The sequence below is a fragment of the Trachymyrmex septentrionalis genome, unplaced genomic scaffold (assembly GCF_001594115.1).
Source record: "Trachymyrmex septentrionalis isolate Tsep2-gDNA-1 unplaced genomic scaffold, Tsep1.0 scaffold87, whole genome shotgun sequence".
NCBI lineage: Eukaryota > Metazoa > Arthropoda > Insecta > Hymenoptera > Formicidae > Trachymyrmex > Trachymyrmex septentrionalis.
This window is the reverse complement of record NW_017306059.1, coordinates 2,149,755-2,172,030: the sequence shown is the minus strand read 5'-3', so window position 1 is coordinate 2,172,030 and position 22,276 is coordinate 2,149,755. Positions and strand designations below refer to the sequence as shown.

Genomic DNA, 22,276 nt, shown 5'->3' with positions numbered 1-22,276 from the left:
ATATATATATATATCAACATATTAATATTTAATATTTAATATTTAAACGTATATAATATATTTAATATTACCATTTATTGTTATTCTATTCTTTCTTATATTTGACAAAATATATTATTTGTATTTGATACAATTCTAATGAAATTTCTTTATTATATTTGACATAAAATTAAAACGCCGTGGTACAAGTCGGCAAAATAAAATCCCGCATCGTTGCGACAGAGATGCGACGAAACAATACAATTCGTGAAACGTCCACGTGTTATCTACCGCAATATCGCAATGCATAATTCCTAATGTGTACATAGATACCGTTCCGTGCCACACGTTATTCGCATGCGAATGTGGCAATACATCGCGCGCGCGCGAGTTCGTATCATAGAAGAGGAAAGCAAGAAGGAAATAGCTCTTCTTTCAGCCGAACTGTACTGAACTTAACTCACGCGCGCGTTTAATTGCGCGAGTTAGAGATATGTGCGGGTTGTATGTATCGGGCTAGATATACGGTACCTGGCCTTTACGCTGACCCATGCTTTCACCCGGTAGCGTCTTCGTCTCGTCGACTCGCTTCGTCCTGCGTTCCCCATACTAGCCTGTAGCCCTCATCGCGGATTCGTCCTCGCTGGTCACCTACTTACACAGACGTGATGTAATATCTGTACGAAGGGATATTTGCGAATAACACTGAATCTCGTCGTTATTGAATTTTTCTGCGAGATCCTCCAGACGCAAATCACTTACGATTGTTAAATTGTTTCTCTCTTTGAGAAAAGAGCTTCCCTCTTTCCATCAAAATATATAATTATTCCAGAAACAATAACTTGCCAATTTCGTCCTTGAAATTTAATAGTACTAATAATAAAATAATAATAATTTAATAATAATAATAGTTTATTTTATGTGCGAGATGATAATGATAGTTGACAAGATAGATAAGTGTGCTGTGCGAATGATGGAGATACACGTGAAAGATAAGACTTTAGAGAGGCTGCTATGATGTCTATCAGAAAATTAAAGAAAGAGTTAACGAGATGTTCATAACTTAAAAAGCAAATAGAATGTGAACAAAACAGAACATGGGAAACACGATAAACTCATTTGTAATTTTAAACATCTCGAATCGTCGCCATATCGCTGATATCTTTTCTTATCGTTGGTATATACTATATGTTCTGATGGGATAATCGAAATCAACAACAACGATGATTCAGGATAAACTTTCCTTTTATTCTGTGTCATAATGAATAGACATGCTCGTTATAAAGTATAAAAGGAAAGTTTATCCTGAATCATCGTTGTTGTTGATTTAGATCATCTTGTCAGAACACAGCATAAATCAACAGATTATAGACCCAATACATTAATTCATAATTCTGATTCTCTCTATAATAATAAAAAGCGAAAAAAAAATACTAAATTTTTAAAGTAAATGTAAAATAAATTTCTGTGGATTATACCATAATTTTAACATTTATTACACTATTGTCGGCGTACAAATTTAATATTTTTAGGCGATTTAAATGCGAGCAAAATATACGAATTTGTAATAACAATTTAAATATAATTTACTTATGCATCTAAACTCTTCGGATGTTTACGCACTAAGTATCGTGCCGTATTCTTATTTATCTAACTTTTTGTGAATTATTTAATTTCTTATTTAATTTCTTTAAATTTTTATTTATAAAAAGAATGAATAAATGAAGGATATAACATTTACAATAAAGTAACACATAATAATGTATAATACCTAATCAGTATAATAGATATGTATGTATAATAGAATTAGCGATCTAAATGATTAAAAATAGAGGAACTAGCAAAGGCTTGTCGTATCGTAAGAAAAAGCAAAGAAGAGCACACCGAAGTCTAGCAGATTACGCCAAAGTTACATTAAGGTTTGCTAGATTACGGAGATAGATTAGAGACCTGTATGAGAAAGCGGGAATATAGGTATCTCTGTCACACTAGCGGACCTCGTGTGCACTACTTTGGCGTTGTGTTTCATTATCTCTCGCAATATTTCGTAACGCAACTCTGGTCTGCAAACGGTTACGAAACCAAATTATTTCGAAGCTTGCAATCAATTAATGAAATATCGAGTAAAGATCAAATTAAGAAAAGCGAATGGCTTTTCCTGTGAGTTATACTTCAGCGTTGTGTTGTGCGTGATGCAACAGTTGGCTATCTGTTATTACGTGATTATGCTACTCATGGAGATCACTTTGTCATAACAGCGCGGCAGTGTCTTAATTACCATCATTTTTCATTATGATCATATTTTTCATTACGATTCATCATGATAGTGATGATCAGATCGATTAGAAATTAGATATACATTTCAAAGATTAAATTCACAGCTAGTGTAACAATTAAATTAATTTACTATCATAAAAGGATATACCTTTGTTTTATCGAGAAAAAAAAAATATTTTTATACTGATATATAGGACATATTTAATTCTTTAAAGTAGAATCTCACTCTAATGAGTAAAAATTGAGCCAGTCTTGAAAAAGAATGACTCAATTTTTAATCTTTAAGAATGAGAGATTAAGAATGAGACTCTTCAGAATGGTACTCTCTAAAAGTTTTACGAAGAAAGAAACGAGACGGAAATTAAAAATTAAAAAAAAATTGTATTCATAAATTATTAATATATATTTTGCCCAATTTAACCGATTGTGCCATATATAAAAGAAATACATAAAATATGTCTGTCAGCGTATATCTTTCTATCTAAAATACCTTTGTCAAGCTGCTGATGTAACGTATTTCAATGTGCGACCAATCAATGTAATCGCGATAATTCACACACGTTACTAAAGTTACACATCTCCTACGACTTCATCTTAACATCGCATCTCGTGAATACCGCGAAAATGGATGAACGTACGGTACCGTACCATGTACGTACTAATTTCTCGGCACCTTTCACCGAGCGCGTGTCATCACGGTCCATCATATTCGGAAGGATTGTATAGCGTTCGCTCGCAAATCGTGATCTTAACGTGCCCTCGTCTTGAGAGCTCTTGCCGCACGATCCACGAGCTATAATATCGTGTCCGACGACAGTGCCCTGGTCTTACGTAAGAAATGCACGCGGGAAAAAGCCACGGTTTCCTCCAAGCAAAGATCGCATAATCGCGGTTTTTTTTACTGGTGCCTCCAACTAATCTGGAGAATATTACCCTCGTAATGACACGCGTAAAGCACGACCAGCAATTCCGCTTTTCTTACATTCCTCATGAAGAAGGAAGCGACCCGGAGGCTTCCACTGGAATCTCAAACATACATGGATCTTGATTAACCGAGATCGACAGCCGCTTATTAACTGTTGCAGCAGAGACGCCGCGAGGGATATAATAATTCAAATTATTTATCAAGACTGACGATCGCGCGTGAGCGCAAAAAAATTTGTGAGAGTGATTGAAACCGGTATTCATAAGCCGTTCTTATTTCAGGACTATCTTAAGTAATGTCTTAAGATGCTAATATGACTTCTGATCGATTCGTGACATTTTAAGACTATATTCAAAACAATCTCAAATATATAAGAATTCATTATACCAACGGACTGAGTCATAGCAAATGAAAAGGTTTAGAAATTTTTTAAATCCTGACTGTGGATATACTGACAAAAATATCTAATTGATTAATTGGATTAATTTTAGTTGAAAATAGACGAATCTGAATTTTCTGATTAAATCTATTAAATTGTGATTGAAATAATTAAAATTCTGATTAATATTAAAATCTTTCGATTCGTTCATTTCCAACCAGACATTTTTCTCAATGTAGGCAATGTAAATTTCGACCTGGCTGAATATCCGTAATGGTGCCAATTGCTAATCTCGCGCAGATAATGGTACTATTATTAGGAGATTTCGTGAAGAGATCTTCAATTCATCGTTTCCGCAAAGACGAAATTACGCGATGGAACAGTATCGGGAAACTCAGGACAGTGAAAGTTATCCCTCGACCCCGGCGAATGTACCTCTGATGTTCTAATAAATTAGTTGCACGCCAATCACGCATTCTTATACCCGTGGGATGAGATCCGCGGAAAGAAATCTCTCGCGTTAAATTTCTTCCGTATATAAATACATTCATTAAATTGTTTAAATCTATTTTTCATACAAAGTACAATATTTCCCACTGATAAAGTATAATATTATTACTACAATTGAAAATAAAATTATGTAGATATAAAATCAGATTCTTTCGCATTAGATTTTGGTCCACTAAATTTACTACAGAAGTATAGAAGTAAAAAATCTAATAAAAAAATTTTGCGATGCTATGTAACAATTTTTAAATGAACTATTTTAATTGGCTAAAAAGTATCTAGTTAATTATTAATAAATAGTTAATATATAATCATTAATAATAAATTGTCTTATCACATGGTATCGCAATATTTATTTTTTATTGATTTACAGAGCATGTAAAACTTGTATAATTTACAATAATTATCCTATGTTATATCGCATTTTAATTAATTATTCAAATATTACACAGGAAAAATGATTTTGTTGAAGTATTTAAAAATTTAGCTACAAATCTGAAAATATTTTTGTTGGGTCAAAATTATTATGTAGGGCACTCAAGCATAATGAACAACGTCGTAAAAAGTTTTGATGACGTTTTAGCAACCAGTTGGAGTGTTCTACATAATTATTTTTTATGTAATTTAATAAAATTTATTTTTATATCTGCATGTATTCAAATTTTTAGATACTTTAGCAAAATTGTTTTTTCCGTGCAGTTATTGACGATAACTTTTATCAATATAGCAGTTAAGAATCCTTTATTTTTGATCGACACTCATACATAGAACACAATGGGAGTTACTCGTGGGAGGTTTAACATTTTTCATGAATAATTAATCACGAATGCATTGGCGTTATAATATAGTCAATTCTTCAATTGAAGTTGCAAAGTATTTAAATGTAATAATAGTGTAATGACATTAAACACATCGTTGTTCAAATGTAACGCGTTAGCGCCTCGTGTAAACGCCGTGATTTCACGCTCCATCACGCGTTATTATCGCCCGATTATCGATCTCCTGTTAGAAACTAAGTGCAATTTATTTCTAATTTCTACAAGATCGATGCGATTTAAACGAAAGAATATGTTTAATACCATATAGTACTACTCTTAAAACAAATTATATCAGTGCTCCTTAATTTGTAATTTGATGACACAAGAATTAAATGCGGTGTGATGAAGCAGCTTAATTAAGTGAGTTTGTCACGTGCATCATACTAGATTCGTTTATATTGCTATATATGAAATTAGCAAAGTTGTGAAAGCATATGAGGCATTCCAGCGAGTATCTTTGAAACATCATTTTTAATTTTTTAAAAATTTACTGACATATTCTACAGATAAAAATATAAGACACGTGTTTCGCGAAAAAAATTTGAGATTTTTTTTTTAAATTATTCACTGTTGTAAGTTAAAGAAATTCATAAAAAAAAAACGTTGTTTATGCGAACAATTATTATATCGTCGAAATCATTAGTTATACAAAAAAATGCAAGAGACTAATTTAAAAAATCTTAAATTGTTCTCTGGATGGGTTATTTTTAATTTATCATTTTCGTATAAAAAAAATCATTTTCCATTTATTTACAATTTTTATTAACATTTTTCATCATCAACTCACTAGTTTAAAAATTTTGTAAAAATATCATTATACTTCCACTTTAGTTGAAGTAATCCTGAAAATTACAAAATGGAACTTAAATAGAATGTATAAGTTAAAAAATTCTGTTGTGTGGTGCAGTTTCGTATACATATGTGGAATAACTTCTTAATTTTATCGTATTCAAGAGATCAAAATCTATAAAAAACATTATTTCTCTTATTTACATCTTTTTGAGCAGAAATCGACCTCTTTTTAATATCCTCCTTTGTAGATGTACAAATAAATTTGTAAATTTATAAATAATGCATAGATTTACCTATTTGTCACTAGAACGGAGAGGAAAGGATCGTGGACGTTTTCATCTCTGATCAAGTGTCTCGCGACCGGGATGATATCATGATCGAAAGATACGCAATGTCCAAATAATGGCCTCGAATCGGAGTTGTCCGATTTTTGAAGGAGGCCGGCTCCAACCTTTCGAAAGTGTTTTTTCTCCTCCCTGCTGCCTCTGCATGTCAGTCTTCTCTTTCTCGTTCAGATAGAAAAAAAAGAAGCGATGTTCCCGTGAAAGTTGCCTTCTGGCTACTACGAAGTGCCGTCATGGCTTCCCGGTGATCTTCCCTAACTTATCCCCCCCCGACTTCTTCGCTGTGCTCAACCTCTTATCCTGTTTTGCTCGCAAACATATTCGATCTTATTTTATAAAGTTTCTTCGTCAATTTTTTTCAAAATTACGCCAACATTTTTTCGTTACGTCCTTAAAATGTTTCGTCGTATCTGGGAAAATTATTTGAGTTGAATCTGTTTTTGATAAACCTACCAGTATATTAAAAATTATATGAAATCATGATATTATATCTACAAAAGTTATAAGTTCCTTTTTAAGAATTATATGTGATCAACTAAGAAGAAGACAATACTATTTACTACACCCTATTCAATAAAACGTTCAGACATGGCATAATTTATTTTCTTTTTATTTTTTTTTTATGATGTAGATTTATCATATTAAGAGAGATCAAAATTCGTGAAGAGTCCACTGTGTCCTTTCCTTGTAAGTTTTCTTTGGAGATTCTGCTTCGGTTCATTCACGCACAACGCAACGCGGAAAAATAAAGCAACTAAAACTCACGACCTCGCGCGTATAGGACGCTTGACTTATTCACTTCGTGAATTCAAAGCGATTTGAATCGTCTGTTCTCATGATTACTCGCGTCACGTATACGTGAGAGCCTCAGAGAAAAAGAGAGAGAGAGAGAGAGAGAGAGAGAGAGAGAAAGCACACATACGGACTGTCGCACTAATATGTTAATGAGCTTCCCTTTCTTCCTTTTTATTCGTTTTCTCGGCTTCTCTCCTGTTAAATTCTCGTGTCAATAAGCAAGAAGAGCCTCGCTTTCGCTCATCGTCTCATCTTTCCCCCCGGGGCAATTTCAAGCAGCAGCCAGCTGTTCGGTGCTGTTGATGCGTGCGACGAGTATACGCTTTTCATCACGCATATCTGTCGCTCGGTAAATGATAGCCAAGACGCTATTTTCTCTCCTTTCGACCATTATGGCATTATCTCTTAATCCTTTGAGAAACATCGAGACATTTAACTCTCTTCTCACCTCCCTTCTCTGTAATTTGCATTTCCTTCTTTTTTTAAAGACTGTATAAATTAAAGTAAATAAAATTAAAGTGACACAAAATTCTTCCTTCATTAAAGAAAATTAATATAACTCCGATTTTCGCTTACTGCTGTAAATATTAGGTGTTATAACATATGTAAGTCTTAGGAGAGTTTGATAAGTAACATTTAAAAAATTTAGGCAAACATAAAGAGTTATATTATATAAATGTGTTTTGCAAAGTCATCAACTTCATACGTTACATTAAACTGTATCGCCCAATTTGATTCCATCATATGAAAGATAGAAAGAATATTACGTACAATATATGTATCTATAGATGTACTCTGCAATAAACATGCGTGTCTGAACTCAACAAGAATAAGAAAGTCAAATAATGTCAATTTTGACGTTATATTGACAGATTATTGATCGAATTTATTTGTCATGAATCAATATAATATTATTTTTATTTTTTAATTCTTGAAAAATATTTTGAAGGACAGCTTAAAAGCTGGTCTAAACCTGGTTTGTTATTCGACAATGCCTCACTGTTCAAGCTCATGCTGTAACTGTCATTTCAAAGTTATATTCTGTAAGCGCAAGTTCTCTTAACGATTCGTCTCAATCCATATTTTTCTTCTTTAATGTATTTAACGTGTGATTCGAAGATTGCAGTGGTGATCATTTAGGTGCTACTAATTGACAAAGAGGCTTCCCAACAATGAAATTGAAGAGGCTCTCTATGTTGCAGTCTTGAATTTGAACACAATAATAAATGCGAATGTTGAAACTGATACTTGAACATCGCTGAACGGAGCCGAAACGTTCGATATTATATAAATACATGTAAGATTTAAGAAACGCTCAAATAACTACGTCACAATTCTGCTCTCGGTCGCCTGTATTAATTTATAATTATATTCATTTGGAATATATAACGTTTTTAGGATGCATTTAAACATAGTTGAGTAAAAAAATTTTGGGAGAATTTTAAGTTGTCTTAATTAAAGATTTCTTTAAGATGCTTTAATGTTTTCTGGATAGATTTCGTTAAATCACAATTGAATCGATCAAATGCCACTGTTTGCGAACAGATCTTAATTTCGCGGGAAATTATGCCGCCTTAATAATTGAACTACTAGTTGCCTCGCATCCTATAAATACGTTATAGAAAGATACGTGCAAATTTCGCGCGTGTCCTATGCATTTCCCATGCGCATTGGCGCCTAAGAAACGCACAAGCATTATTTCTTCTAGTCATCGTGGGAAATCCTTCTGCGCTACTTTGTGGATTCATCGGATCTCATCGTCGAGTAACTCGCGAGTCTTCTTCGCGAAGCGCTCTTCGGGAGAAAAAGAGAAAGAGAAGAAAAGAAAAAGAGAGATAAAAGTAAGGGAAACGGTTGAACGAAATCTGGCGACGAGCGTCGTTCTCGTCTCTTGATTAGCGGTTGTTTAGGAGCAGTGAAAGTTTCTCCGCTCGCGAGAGATGCGCTGCCTTTTTGGAAAGAGATAAACATGGCTTCCTCCCATCTTCTCGCCTTTCCCTCCCCCTTTCTACCCATCAACCTGAGTTCCCTTCTCTTTTTTTCGTGGCGAGAATTGACGAGAGAATTGTTGTCGCTGTCGCGCAATATTCAGCGCGTTCTCATGCGGAAACGCACTGAGAAAGGAAATCGTCGCCACGGGAGAATTAACCCTGTGGCCCGATCCGACGAAACCGGGATCAAGCTGGAGTCCCCTCTTTCACCCCTTTTTCACCAAGCGTTCTGTAAAATGTCAGTTAATACTATCGTATGCAAAATACGTCAATTACTCGTGCGATCGTAAAGCGACGCATAGCTCGAGTATAATTGGGATTAAAATGCCGCGTTGACACGTACTCATTGACGTGAGATTAATCGTCCGTAAAAGTGGCGTTGCGAATTTCTACAAGGAGAAAAAGAATCGCGCGCGTATACGCGATTATTTTTTTAATTCGCGTGAATTTATTTTGTTTGAAAAACGGAGTTCACTTCTTCGGAAGTTACTAATTTGGAAAATTGACGAATCTATCTGGATTGTTTCTTCAGAACTTTTTGAAAGAAGTATAAACTTAATTCTTATACTTATAAGTATATACAATAAACAATCGTTCTAGTTCTGACTAAGTAGAAAATTAAAAAAGAGTGAAGGATAAATTTTACCGAGACTAAAAAATAAATATTCTTATCAATGTAGGTCAACTTTTCTTGGCTTAAAATTTATTCCTTATATAGAACAAGATAAAAAAATAAGTTAAAATAAGATTAAAGTTAATCTATATTAGTAGAGCTGAGCATTAGGCAAATTTAAATGTGGAAATTTCACGAACTCGGACTCCAGAATCTATTCGAATTGGAAAGGTATACAATAAGTTGACAAGCGTAGATAGTTTTATGTAAAAATACATAAAAAAGCTTTATTTCGCCACCGTTTTCTTGCAAAAAATAAGTATAAAAAACATCTCTCCTTCGCTCTAGTCGTCGTAAACATCATCATCATCATCATCATCATCATCATTATCGTCGTCATCACCATCATCATCATCATCATCATCATCATCATCATCATCATCATCATCATCGTCGTCGTCGTCGTCGTCGTCATCATTATCGTGGTAGTCGTCGTTGTGATCGATATCATCGTTCTTCTCATCATCGCCATCATCATCATCATCGTCGTCGTCGTCATTATCGTATTCAACATCGTCATCATCATCGCCGTCTTCAACTTTGTCATCGTTGTCGTCTTCTTCTCTCGGCGATCGCGCATATAACACAGCGATACGTCAATACGATAAGTATTATCGTCGCTGATCATGTTAGAGGTATGTGAGCGGTGTGTGCGTGTGTTTGGTGAACGGGAGGGTAGGACGGAGGGGCCGCGACAGGGGTAGCGGTGAATTGACTAGTATGGCCCGGATCCACCGGGTGCCCCGTAACTCGTGCTGGGTCCACTTGGTCCGGTGCCACCGATACCGCCACCGATACCGCCATCAATTCCGTGACCGCCGATGCCGATGCCACCATCACCACCTCCACCACCACCGGTGACTTCCTTCTGCAATGTAAAGAAAAAAGGATTAAGTAATTAGATATTTTTAGGAATTTTGCTTTTTTTTATTTCTTATGCTTAAGTTTCTTTTCTTTACCTGAGTCTTGTATTTGATAAAGTAGACTTCCGGTTTGCTGGGCTGAGTGGGCGTGATGGTGGGCAAGTTGATTTCGGGCGCCTCTTCGGGTTTCTTGACCAAAACGTAGATAAGCGTTTTTTGCTCATCCTGCTGCTGCACCGGGATCACCGGAGCGGTCGGGGTTGGTGGGGTAGGTGCCTTGATGAAGATGATCTTATAGTGCTTTTGTGCCTGATATCCTCCGCTTATGGGCCTGGCCGGTCTTGCCTCGGGAGCTTCTGGAGGCGGTACGTGAACGTAGATGTGTTTTTGGATGAGCGTGCCACCTCCGAATCCACCGCCACCGCCGCCGCCGCCGCCGAATGCACTGATACCAGAGATACCATCTCCACCGCCGACACCGCCGGCAATGCTAGCAACTCCACCTCGGCCACCTCCGACGCCGAACGAGGGAGCGCCTGAGATACCCTGTGTACCTCCGATGCCACCGGCGATACCTGCACCACCAAAACCGAATCCACCGCCACCGCCTCCGCCTCCGCCGCCGCCGAAACCACCGATGCCACCAATACCACCAACAGCACCGGCGAGCGGATATCCACCGGAAGGAGCGCCGTAGCTACTGCTTGGCTGGCTATAGGAGTATCCGGCTTCCGGCCGCGCCATCGCCGTCGCGGCGAGCGCCAGGATCTACAATAGCAATTCAATTTTATTTTCCTAATATGTTTAAATATTGAAATCGAGATTGCGATCTGTGATATTTGAGCTTTGTTTTATCATTTTTCTTTTACAAATATTTTAATATATTTAAGATAAAAAACGTTCTCGTAACCCGATACGCACAAAATTTATTATCAGATATTAATTTTAAATGCTCTTTTTATTATAATATTATAATTTAACGGTATTTAAAGATTGCAATTAAATTATAATATTATATTTAAGAAAGCATTTGAGATTAATAATAATATAAACAAATATAAAGTTTCGTAAAAATATCCGGACATATAGTTATTATATGTCTGGATATTGGAACGTTTATCTTATTATGATTCTAAGGGTCCTACTCTATAATTTTTAACGACTCTATCGGTATCATTAAATTGTCGTTGCGCAGTTTTTTTTATTGTATACGAAATTTGCGCAATGACAATATAATGATATCGTTGCAGTCATTAAGAATTACAGAATAGGAGCCTAAAATTAAGCTCAGTTCCACTAACGTACGATTAATTCTAATTTCGGTTTAATTTACTGTTTATTTCTTTCTAATTTTTAGAAATAGATAAACAGTAAATTGAACTAAAAATAATTTCAATGTACATTGATAAAACAAGGCCATAATATTTTAAATACTTTTCGGTACCTCACTTTTTTTTCATTGCAATTTAGTTTAATTATTGTGTTAAAATTATGTGCTAATATAAAATTATATAATGTAGCTCGAATAAATGTTCAAATTAAATTCTGTAAAGTTGAACTCTAAGTACTTCTTACATAGAAGAAATGTACATGTGCGAAAAATGCATTATTTATTTGTATACATTAATATGAAGAGTTCCCACGCGTTTTTAATTGAAGAAGAAATATGTACCTCTTCCTCAAAGATAATATAAATGTTTCATCTAATTTTATTTTTAATGAACAATGATTCTCGGTATTCCTCTATTCGTTTTTGCAATAAACGTATCTAGAGAGCAAGCAGTAAACGGTTCAGAAATGTTTCCGGAAGTGCACGGTGAATTTACGAGCACGTGGAATCCCTTTCTTTCAGTCACCGACTGCGATTAACGTTTCACGGTGTTAGCGTTACATAAATCCGGAAGAGAATACCGACATTTAAGTTCTTTTCTTCTTGTTTCTCTCTTTTCTGTTTTCGCGCAAACGGAACTAGAGAAGTGGCACAATCACTGAACCGGTTCTCGGGTTAGTCACTATCATGGAGTACATTGACACCGCACACAATATTTCCTGTGCACCCTCCCCTCTCTTTTACTTTCTCCCGCGTTCTCCCGCCTTCCGCTCTCGGATGAAACCTTCGATCCCGGTTTCGATCTCAATCTTGATCACGAATTCTCCTCGTTTCTCTCACGGTCTTATCATCCTCCGAGAAAGATCCCGTATACGCGAGAAGAGAAACAGAGAGGGGGACCCGAATAAAAAGACAGCGATAGGAAAGAAGAAGATGAAAGAACCGAGAAGAGAGTGAGGAAAGGACAAGAGGAGGAAACGAGAAATTGGGTAAATCGTCGTGGACGGGCTACTCACCATGAATGCCCTCATGGTAGCTGCTGTTCCTTGATTTGAGGACTGATGCTCCGCAGATGTCTTGAAGCCCCCTTTTATACAGGCCAGCATGGGGGCCCCACTCGATGCCTCGACCCATCACCTATGAGATGCGACGGAGCTATTACAAATCTCTCTCCCTCTTTCTCTCTTTCTCTTTCTTTCTCCCAATTCTTGCCTCTTCTTATAATATAGAGCCGTATGCGTTTGCTCAAATTTGTCTCTGTATTTTCATTAAAATTCATCTATTCAGATAGATTGCGTCCACTCATGACACTCACGTGTCACGTAGCGTCGATTCAATGACGAGTGAACGTGAGAAATGGACCATACGACATGTTATGCCACAAAGATGGCAAGAATTTATCTAATTGCTTTGATATTATGCACGATATCAAGATGGTTATTTTGTTGATAAAAAAGACAGTATCTCAAAGAAATGATTTTTATTATTATTACTCATTTACTTGAGATGTTCTTAATAATTTTGATGGTTGCACAATATTATTGTATAAATTTAAGTAAAAAGTATTTTGCATATTATATGTTGCTTTATTCTTAATAAAGAACGATATATATGTTGTCATATCTGTGTGTGTGTGTGAATAAAATATCACAAAATGGAGGGAGAGACTTCATTATTACTATATTTAAAAAGTATATATTTATTGATTTTTATTACTTCAAGTGTCACATTTATAAAATTGTTAATGACAAACTTTTTAATGATATCGTATAGCCCTTACAAGAATTTTACAAAAAGAAAACACAATGTACGTTTCTTGGATACTTAAAGAAAGATAAATGCAGGTATTATACCACCCGCAAATTATGCTGCGGTTTGCCATACAAATTTCAGTCCATTTCCTACAGCCGGCTGCAACTTCCTGTGTAATAAGTCGATGTCCATCCACGAAAATATCGCTTTCTTTAATCCAAAATTTTCTTACGGCTAAATAAATTGTCGATTAATTATTGTGAGTTTAATTTGGAAACCTTTAATATTGATTTATTATTCAAAGATATTGTTTAGTGTAGTTTTAGTGTAGTTTTTTCTTATCTTATGGATTGGAAATAATAGTTTTGTTGAAGTATCTAAAAATTTGGCTAGATACAGATGTGAAAAATAATTTTATGAACTATCAAAATAATTGTGTGGAGTATAGTTGATAGAATGTAAAAGCTTTTATTTTACAGTATTGCTGATCAAGCTTGAATTTCCTACATGCTTATTTTTTTCAACGAAATTATTTTCAGATCTGTATCTATCTAAATTTTTATATATTTCAGCAAAATTATTCTTTCCATGCGGATGTATAATACGTATACATTCGGATAAGCAAACAATAAATACAATAAATAATAAGTAAGCATGGATCCTGAGTAGGATAGTTAAATTGTACTTAAACGCAGCCACGCGTTTCGAAAAACATGAATGAGAGTTGAGGGCAGACTGAATCGTGAGAGCCTCTACTTTGTACGACTTGAAACAAACTGATTTGTAGAACGATGATTATAACTGATATTGTCCCGCCCGTCTATTCAAATCCGTGAGAAAAATTAAAATTGTGTTTTAATTGTGTGGTTCTGTGTGTACTAATTATCGTGCGTGTGCGTTTGTATGCGTTTAAAAAGCTTGATTTTCGGCGCACCTTATAGAAAGCGTAACTGGCACATCACCAGGAGCGGCGGAACACGATAAGCGAGTTCGGCACGGCGAGAGGACGCCATATGTTTTAGGGGCACCTGACGTCGCGTACCTATATTGTACTAAATGAGATTGAAATATTTTTTCAATAAATTACAAAATAAAAATCGTAAACTATTTAGTATTATAAAGAAAATAGTTATGATTCGTTTTATACATTCCGAAATTAAAAAAAAAATCTCAATTTTAGTAACATCACGAGTATATCGACATATATTTTTCGATTTTTGCAATTTTTTTCTCAACACTCTTCTTTTTTTTCTTCACATAATATTTGTTATTTTTTTTTTAAATGATTGTTTTACGAGGTTCAAGTAGAGACGCGTTGGTGAATAATCGAATGTAACTTTCTTATTTTTCTTTGTTGTTTAATTCTTCAAATTGACAAATTAAATTAAATTTTTTTTTAAATATTTAACAAATATTTTACACAAGTAGTAATCACTGTGTAAAGACAATATGCAATGTTTAGTGACATTTTTGTGTGTAGGAAATTAATTCTAATAATTATTCTATTAGATATTAGATCATCATGTCAAATGCTCAAAACAGTATAAATCTTGCACAACTGTTTTTGAATCGCGAATCCTGCGCACAGTTTGACGCGCTTTAAAGATTTTAAACATCTGAACAAAAGAAGACTTACAATTAGTTAAGAGCACGTTGTTTTTCCCAGATACCGTCCTGTAAAAAAAATAGTTCTCAGAATGTCTGTTAATTTACGGCTGTAAGTTGTAGATTTGAAATTTGATAATTAATAAAAACTCTACTTGTAGGAGGAGGCTAATTTAAAATTTGCGGGGGGAACACCAAATATTCTAGCGCCTGCATATCACGAATATCTAAGCTGCTTGTTGGATTCATAAAAAGTTTGATTGAACAAATTTTATTCGATTATGTTATATTGATGTGTTCGATTACATTATATTGATGTACATTTGAGAGAATTATACATTTCTAATTTGTATATACCGTGATGTGTATGAAAATCTCAAAACTTAACGCGGCTCTAATTCTATTTTGTAAAAGAGTTTTTAAAAATACTGCTATCAACAAAAATATTAATTTTTTCTCGTAAAACAAAAATTATAAAAGAATTTAAAATAGTAAACTGAATCTATTTTTATTTTATTTATCATGGTCGGTTTTAATATTGTCGGAATATTATTGAATTGACAAGAATCCGTTAGGGATGTTTTGTCTATACAATTTCAATTAACTCCCCTCTCCCCCAAAAAGATTCCTCCTTGTAGTAGTCATTGGGACTTGCGAGCTAAGGGGCGCCTTGGGGTGCACGTGCTCTCAATGCTCCACAACAATACATACGAATCTTTATTTTGACTTGTTTATGCAGGTATGATATCTTCGTCACCAAACGTCTGATAAGATCAATCGAGCAAGGAAGCACGTGGCTAGCGTCTTTAGGGATCGTGAGCTTTCTGGCCATAGCGGGTGGCGCAGCTTTCACTCAGGGGTGGAACCGTGGGCGACTATCTAACAGAAATTAAGCTAGATCATCGAATATCGAATTGAAGACGATTTTCATCATTCAAGAGACTTTTGATATCACCTCAATCTCGATGAAGAATACCATGGTAAGACAAAATACTAGATGCACTTGTGGACTGAACTCGAAGCATGCTGAAGGGCAGAAAACTGACCGTCAATCATAGCAATATCATCATTAAAGGGGGTCCGGCGTCAGGCTGCCCGCAGAGAGGGGGTTCTCTCCCCTTCCCTCCTCTCCCCCCCTACTATTGTGCCTGATAGTGGACGAGTTTCTCACAAAACTGAGGGAATTTGGTTTCCAGATCTACAATTATGCAGATGACATAGCCATAATTACCAGAGGCAATTTTTTCACGACCCTCAAGGAACGCATGGACGAAGCCTTGATAATCATGTAAAATTGATGCAGGACAAGGGAACTGATGGTAAATCCGGAGAAGACCTCGACCATGGTTTTCACCAGAAAATACAAGCCTGAACAAATAGAGCCTTAAAAATTTTGAGGTAAAGAAATGTATCCTGGAGACACATGTTTAAACAATCGAGGATCTCTAAATGGCGTAAAGATAGGCGATCTCATAAGCTTGGTACACGGTACGAGGCTGAGTTTGATCGTCTAACTTTGGAAACAAGCAGGGAGAAATAATGGAACTCTAGAGTAGTTACACTAAGCGGCTGCCATAGTCCCCCCCCCCCCCCCCACCTGCATTATTTACTAATATTAGTAAGTACTATTTATTGGTAGAATCGGGCATTAGGTAAATTTAAATGTGGAAATTCCACGGAATCAGATTCCAGAATCAATTCGAATTGGAAAGGTATATAATAAGTTGACAAGCGTAGATAGTAAAAATAGATAGTAAAAATACATAAAAAAGCTTTATTTCGCCACCGTTTTCTTGCAAAAAATAAGAATAAAAAACATCTCTTCTTCGCTCCAGTTGTCATAAAAAAACACTATTATCATCATCATCATCATTATCATCATCATCATCATTATCATCATCATCATCATCATTATCATCATTATCATCGCCGTCGTCGTCGTCATCATTATCATCGTTGTGATTGATCGATATCATAGTAGTCGTCGTTGTGATTGATATCATCGTTCTTCTCATTATCGCCATCATCATCATCATCATCGCCGTCGTCGTCATTATCATTATCGTCGTTGTGATCGATATCATAGTAGTCGTCGTTGTGATCGATATCATCGTTCTTCTCATCATCGCCATCATCATCATCATCATTATCGTCGTCGTCGTTATCGTATTCAACATCGTCATCATCATCGCCGTCTTCAACTTTGTCATCAACTTGTTATCAACTTCTTCTCTCGGTGATCGCGCATATAACAGCGATACGTCAATACGATAAGTATTATTGTCGTTGATCATGTCAGAGGTATGTGAACGGTGTGTACGTATGTGTTGGTGAATAGGAGAGTAGGACGGAAGGGCCGCTACAGGGGTAGCGGTGAATTGACTAGTATGGCCCGGATTCACCGGGTACCCCGTAACTCGTGCTGGGTCTACTTGGTCCGGTGCCACCAGTGACTTCCTTCTGCAATGTGAAGAAAAAAAAGATTAAGTAATTAGATCGGTTTAAGATTTTCGCTTTTTCTTATCTTTTATGCTTAAATTTTTTTCCTTTACCTGAGTCTTGTATTTGATAAAATAGACTTCCGGTTTGCTGGGCTGAGTGGGCGTTATGCTAGGCAGATTGATCTCGGGCGCCTCCTCGGGTTTCTTGACCAAAACATAAATGAGTGTTTTCTGCTCATCCTGTTGCTGCACTGGGATCACCGGAGCGGTCGGGGTTGGTGGGGTAGGTGCCTTGATGAAGACAATCTTATAGTGCTTCTGTGGTGGACGTGTTTGATATTGAGGCGCGACTCCGGCAACTCCGGGAGCCTCAAGATCTTTAGATGGTCCGTAAACATAGACATCTCTAACAATCTGTCTAGCAGAGGCGAATCTAAGTGCCGCTGCCGCATCACCCGAGACACCTCCTGCAGCGCCGACACTGGAGACAATGCCAGCAGTTCCGGATGAGGATATTTTCTGCGGCACAGAGATACCATCAGGACCAACACCGGCGGCGATACCTGCCGGCGATACACCACCAAAACCACCGCCTACGCCTACGCCGCCGCCGAAACCGATGCCACCAATACCACCAACACCACCAGCAAGCGAATATCCACCGGAAGGAGCGCCGTAGCTACTGCTTGGCTGGCTATAGGAGTATCCGGCTTCCGGCCGCGCCATCGCCGTCGCGACGAGGGCCAGGATCTACAATTGCAATTCAATTTTACTTTCCTGATGTGTTTAAATATTGAAACCGAGATTTCGACTTTGATATTTAAACTTCGTTTTATTATTTTTCTTTTATAAATATTTTAATATATTTAAGAACGTCCCTCGTAACCGGATATGCACAAAATTTATTATTAGATATTAATTTTAAATGCTCTTTTTATTATAATATTATAATTATATTATAATTAATTATAATATAATTATAATATTATATTTAAGAAAGCATTTGAGATTAATAATAATATGGACAAATATGGAGTTTTATGTAAATATCTGGACATATAGGTATTACATGTCTGGATACTGGCACGTTTACCTTATTATGATTCTAAAATTAAGCTCAGTTCCACTAATGTAAGATTAATCTCAGTTTAATTTACTATTTACTTTTTTCTAATTTTTAGAAGTAAATAAACAGTAAATTGTATCAAAATTAAACTTAATTTACATTGGTGGAACAAGGTCATAATGTTCTAAATATTTTTCGGTACTTCACTTTTTTTCTTTCGTTGCGATTTAGTATAATTATTATGCTAAAATTGTGTGATATTATAAAATTAATAAATAATGTAGCTCGTGAATAAGTCATGTTGAATTCTTTAAAATCGAACTCTAAGTATTTTTTATAGAAGAAATGTACATGTGCGAAAAAAATGCATTATTTATTTTTATACATTAATATATACAGTTTTCACGCATTTTTAATTGAAGAAGAATTAGGAACATCTTTTTCGAAGATAATATAAACGATAATATTTCATGTAATTTTTTTTCAAGTGAACAATGATACTCGGTATACTTCTATTCGTTCTTGCAATAAACATATTTAAAGAGCAAGCAGTAAACGTTTCAGAAGTGTTTCCGGAAATGCACGGCGGTAGATTTACGAGCACGTAGAACATATAATCCCTTTCTTTCAGTCACCGGCCGCGCTTAACGTTTCATGGTGTTAACGTTACATAAATGCGGGAGATAATCTTGACATTTAAGTTCTTTTCTTCCTGTTTTTCTCTTTTCTGTTTCTGCGAGAAGAGAAACAGAAAGGAGGATCCGAATAAAAAGACAGCGACAGGAGAGAAGAAGATGAAGAAATCGAGAAGAGAGTGAGGAAAGGAGGAGAGGAGGAAACGAGAAATTGGGAAAATTCAATCATGGTAAACAGACTACTCACCATGAATGCCCTCATGATAGATGCTGTTTCTTGATTTGAGGACTAAAGCTTCGTCGATGTCTTGGGACTCCCTTTTATACAGGCTAGCATGAGGGCCCCACTCGATGCCTCGACTCATCATCTATGATTTATGTCCTATGAGATGCGACGCAACTACTACTAATCTCTCTTCCTCTTTCTTTCTTCTTCTTACTTTCTCTTAATTTTTATCTCTTCTTATGATATAAAACCGTATGCGTTTGTTCAAATTTGTCTCTGTACTTTCATTAAAGTTCTATTCAGATAGGTAGCGTTTAACTCATGACTCACACGTGTCACCGTAGCATCGATTCAATGATGAACGAACGTGAGAAATGGACCATATGACATGTTATGTTACAAAGATGGCAAGAATTTATCTAATTGTTTCGACATTATATCATAATAAGATGGTTATTTTGTTGATAAAAAGGACAGTCTCCCAACGAAATAATTTTTATTATTGTTACCCATTTACTTGAGATGTTCTTAATAGTTTTGATGGCTGCACAATGTTATTGTATAAATTTAGATAAAAAGTATTTTGCATATTATATATTGTTTTATTCCTAATAAAGAATAATGTATATATTGTCATGAATAAAATATCACAAAATGGGGGGGGAGACTTCATTATTACTATATTTAAAAAGTATATATTTATTGATTTGTGTGTGTGTGTGTGTGTGTGTGTGTGTGTGTGTGTGTGTGTGTGTGTGTGTGTGTGTGTGTGTGTGTGTGTGTGTGTGTGTTTTTTGCAAATTATGTTGCGATTTGCCATACAAGTTTTAGCCCATTTTCTACAGCTGGCTGCAACTTCCTATATAAGTCGATGTCCGCCCATAAAAGAACCGCTTTCTTTCATCCAAAATTTTCTTACAGCTAAATAAATTGTCGATTAATTATTGTGAGTTTAATTTAGAAACATTGATATTGATATTATTCAGATATATTATTCAGAGATATTGTTCAAAATAATGTAGTTTTTTCGTATCTTATGGATGGAAATAACAGTTTTGTTGAAGTATTTAAAAATTTGGCTAGATACAGATCTGAAAATAATTTTATAAATAATTTTATAAATTATCAAAATAATTGTGTGAAGTATAGTTGATAGAATGCAAAAGCTTTAATTTTACAGCATTGCTTATCATGCTTGAATTTTCTATATGATTATTTTTTTCAATAAAATTATTTTCAGATCTGTATCTATTTAAATTTTTATATTATATTTTAGCAAAATCATTCTTTCCATGCGGACATATAATACATAAAGAAAAGCTCCCGATTATGAGATAGGCGCCTAATATGAGACAGCGACGTTTCCGCTAAACTAATAAACGCTATCTATTGGTTCCCCCATGAATTTATTGCCCTTGGATTAAAAATCATTTAGTAGAAAATTTATTATTAGATCGTGCCTGTAGTTGCAAAAAAAAATTTTAGAATTTGGATGTCTTTAAATTTCGTGAGATGAGCTTTAAACCTTATTTATTATTTAATAAGTAAATATTTATCAACAAATTCTTTATGTGATGATAGAGTAATATCGTACTAATAGAAAAATACGGGATATGTTGAATTGCTTAATTACAAAAGTTAGGTTTGATGATCATAAAATCATAAGGCATGGAAATCATAATACGAGATACCCAGGATATTTCTAATATAAAATAACCTATACTTCTATGTCATAATGAAAATCATTGCTGAAGTATAAATGTTATTGTACAATAATAAAAGAACAATCGGAATAAACGTTGAGTGTCTATTTCAGCGATGCTTGATTTCAACTACGTGAAGACAAGTCCTAAGTACAATGCATCGCATAGGATACAAGTGGTCCAACAATGAATCATATAAATTTCAGAGACTTATATCTCTTTCAATTATTGAATTAAAGATCTGAGTTTTGGCATATAATTTATGAATTTAGTAGGCTACATACTGTAAACAATAACTTTTAAGTTACTTTTTTAAATTTAGATTATTTAAAAAATCACAATTTCGATTTCGGAAAACGTGAGAGCTAAGGGCAGGCTAAATTGCGAGAACCTCTATTTTGTAAAAAACGAACGGACTTGTAAAACGACAATTATATTAACTGATATTGCCCGCCAGCCTATTCAAATCCGTGAGAAAAATTAAAATTGAGTTTTATGGCTCTGCATAGACCCATTATCGTGCGTGTTTGTTCGCATACGTTTAAAAAGCGTAAGTTTCGGCTCACTTTGCATAGAAAGCGTAACTGGCATGTCACAAACGTCTAACAGCTGTTTGTTGGATCCATAAAAACGTTTGACTGAACAAATTTTGTTCGATTATGTTGTATTGATGTGTTTGATTACGTCATATTGATGTGCCATTTGAGAGAATTATGCAATTCTAATTTGTATATATCGTATATGAAAATTTCAAAACTTAATGCTACTCTAATTCTATTTCGTAAAAAATTTTTTTTAAATACTGCTATTGACGAAAATATTAATCTTTCCTCGTAAAAAAAAAATTATAAAAGAATTTAAAATAATAAACTGAATCTGCTTTTTTTATTTTATTTATTTTAATCAGTTTTTATATAGAATATTATTGAATTGACAAGAATCCGTTAAGAATGTTCTTTTTGTCAAAATTTTGTCTATACAATTTCAATTAAAAGTAGCAATCAAACAATCAATCAGAATAAACTAATGTCAATATTATTTTTAAAAATTTTGATGATATTAGCCCTAAAACCAACTGCAATAATAAAACAAATAATTTATAGTTTTATGCAGCAAAATGATTATATCTTTCTGCAGAGAGTTTTAAGTCAACAACTTTTAATTTATATAAGAAT

At 34.9% G+C, this 22,276-nt stretch overlaps 3 protein-coding genes across 3 annotated transcripts; all 3 read right to left on the bottom strand.

Annotated features, from left to right (window-relative positions):
* Positions 1–9,682: 9,682 nt before the first annotated feature.
* On the bottom strand, positions 9,683–17,417 carry LOC108755245. The gene is made up of 2 exons (XM_018498147.1): positions 17,053–17,417; positions 9,683–9,965 (listed from the first exon to the last, which is right to left on the bottom strand). The coding sequence occupies exons 1-2, from the start codon at positions 17,322–17,324 to the stop codon at positions 9,683–9,685; spliced, it is 555 nt and encodes a 184-aa protein (XP_018353649.1). The 5' UTR covers positions 17,325–17,417.
* On the bottom strand, positions 9,982–12,730 carry LOC108755457 (glycine-rich protein DOT1-like). Its single transcript, XM_018498468.1, has 3 exons — positions 12,690–12,730; positions 10,440–11,111; positions 9,982–10,348 (listed from the first exon to the last, which is right to left on the bottom strand). The coding sequence occupies exons 1-3, from the start codon at positions 12,702–12,704 to the stop codon at positions 10,196–10,198; spliced, it is 840 nt and encodes a 279-aa protein (XP_018353970.1). The 5' UTR covers positions 12,705–12,730; the 3' UTR covers positions 9,982–10,195.
* Positions 17,391–19,461, bottom strand: LOC108755458 (elastin-like). Its single transcript, XM_018498469.1, has 3 exons — positions 19,420–19,461; positions 17,583–18,221; positions 17,391–17,490 (listed from the first exon to the last, which is right to left on the bottom strand). Exons 1-3 carry the CDS (start codon positions 19,432–19,434, stop codon positions 17,413–17,415), a joined length of 732 nt encoding a protein of 243 aa, XP_018353971.1. The 5' UTR covers positions 19,435–19,461; the 3' UTR covers positions 17,391–17,412.
* Between the last annotated feature and the right edge of the window lie 2,815 nt (positions 19,462–22,276).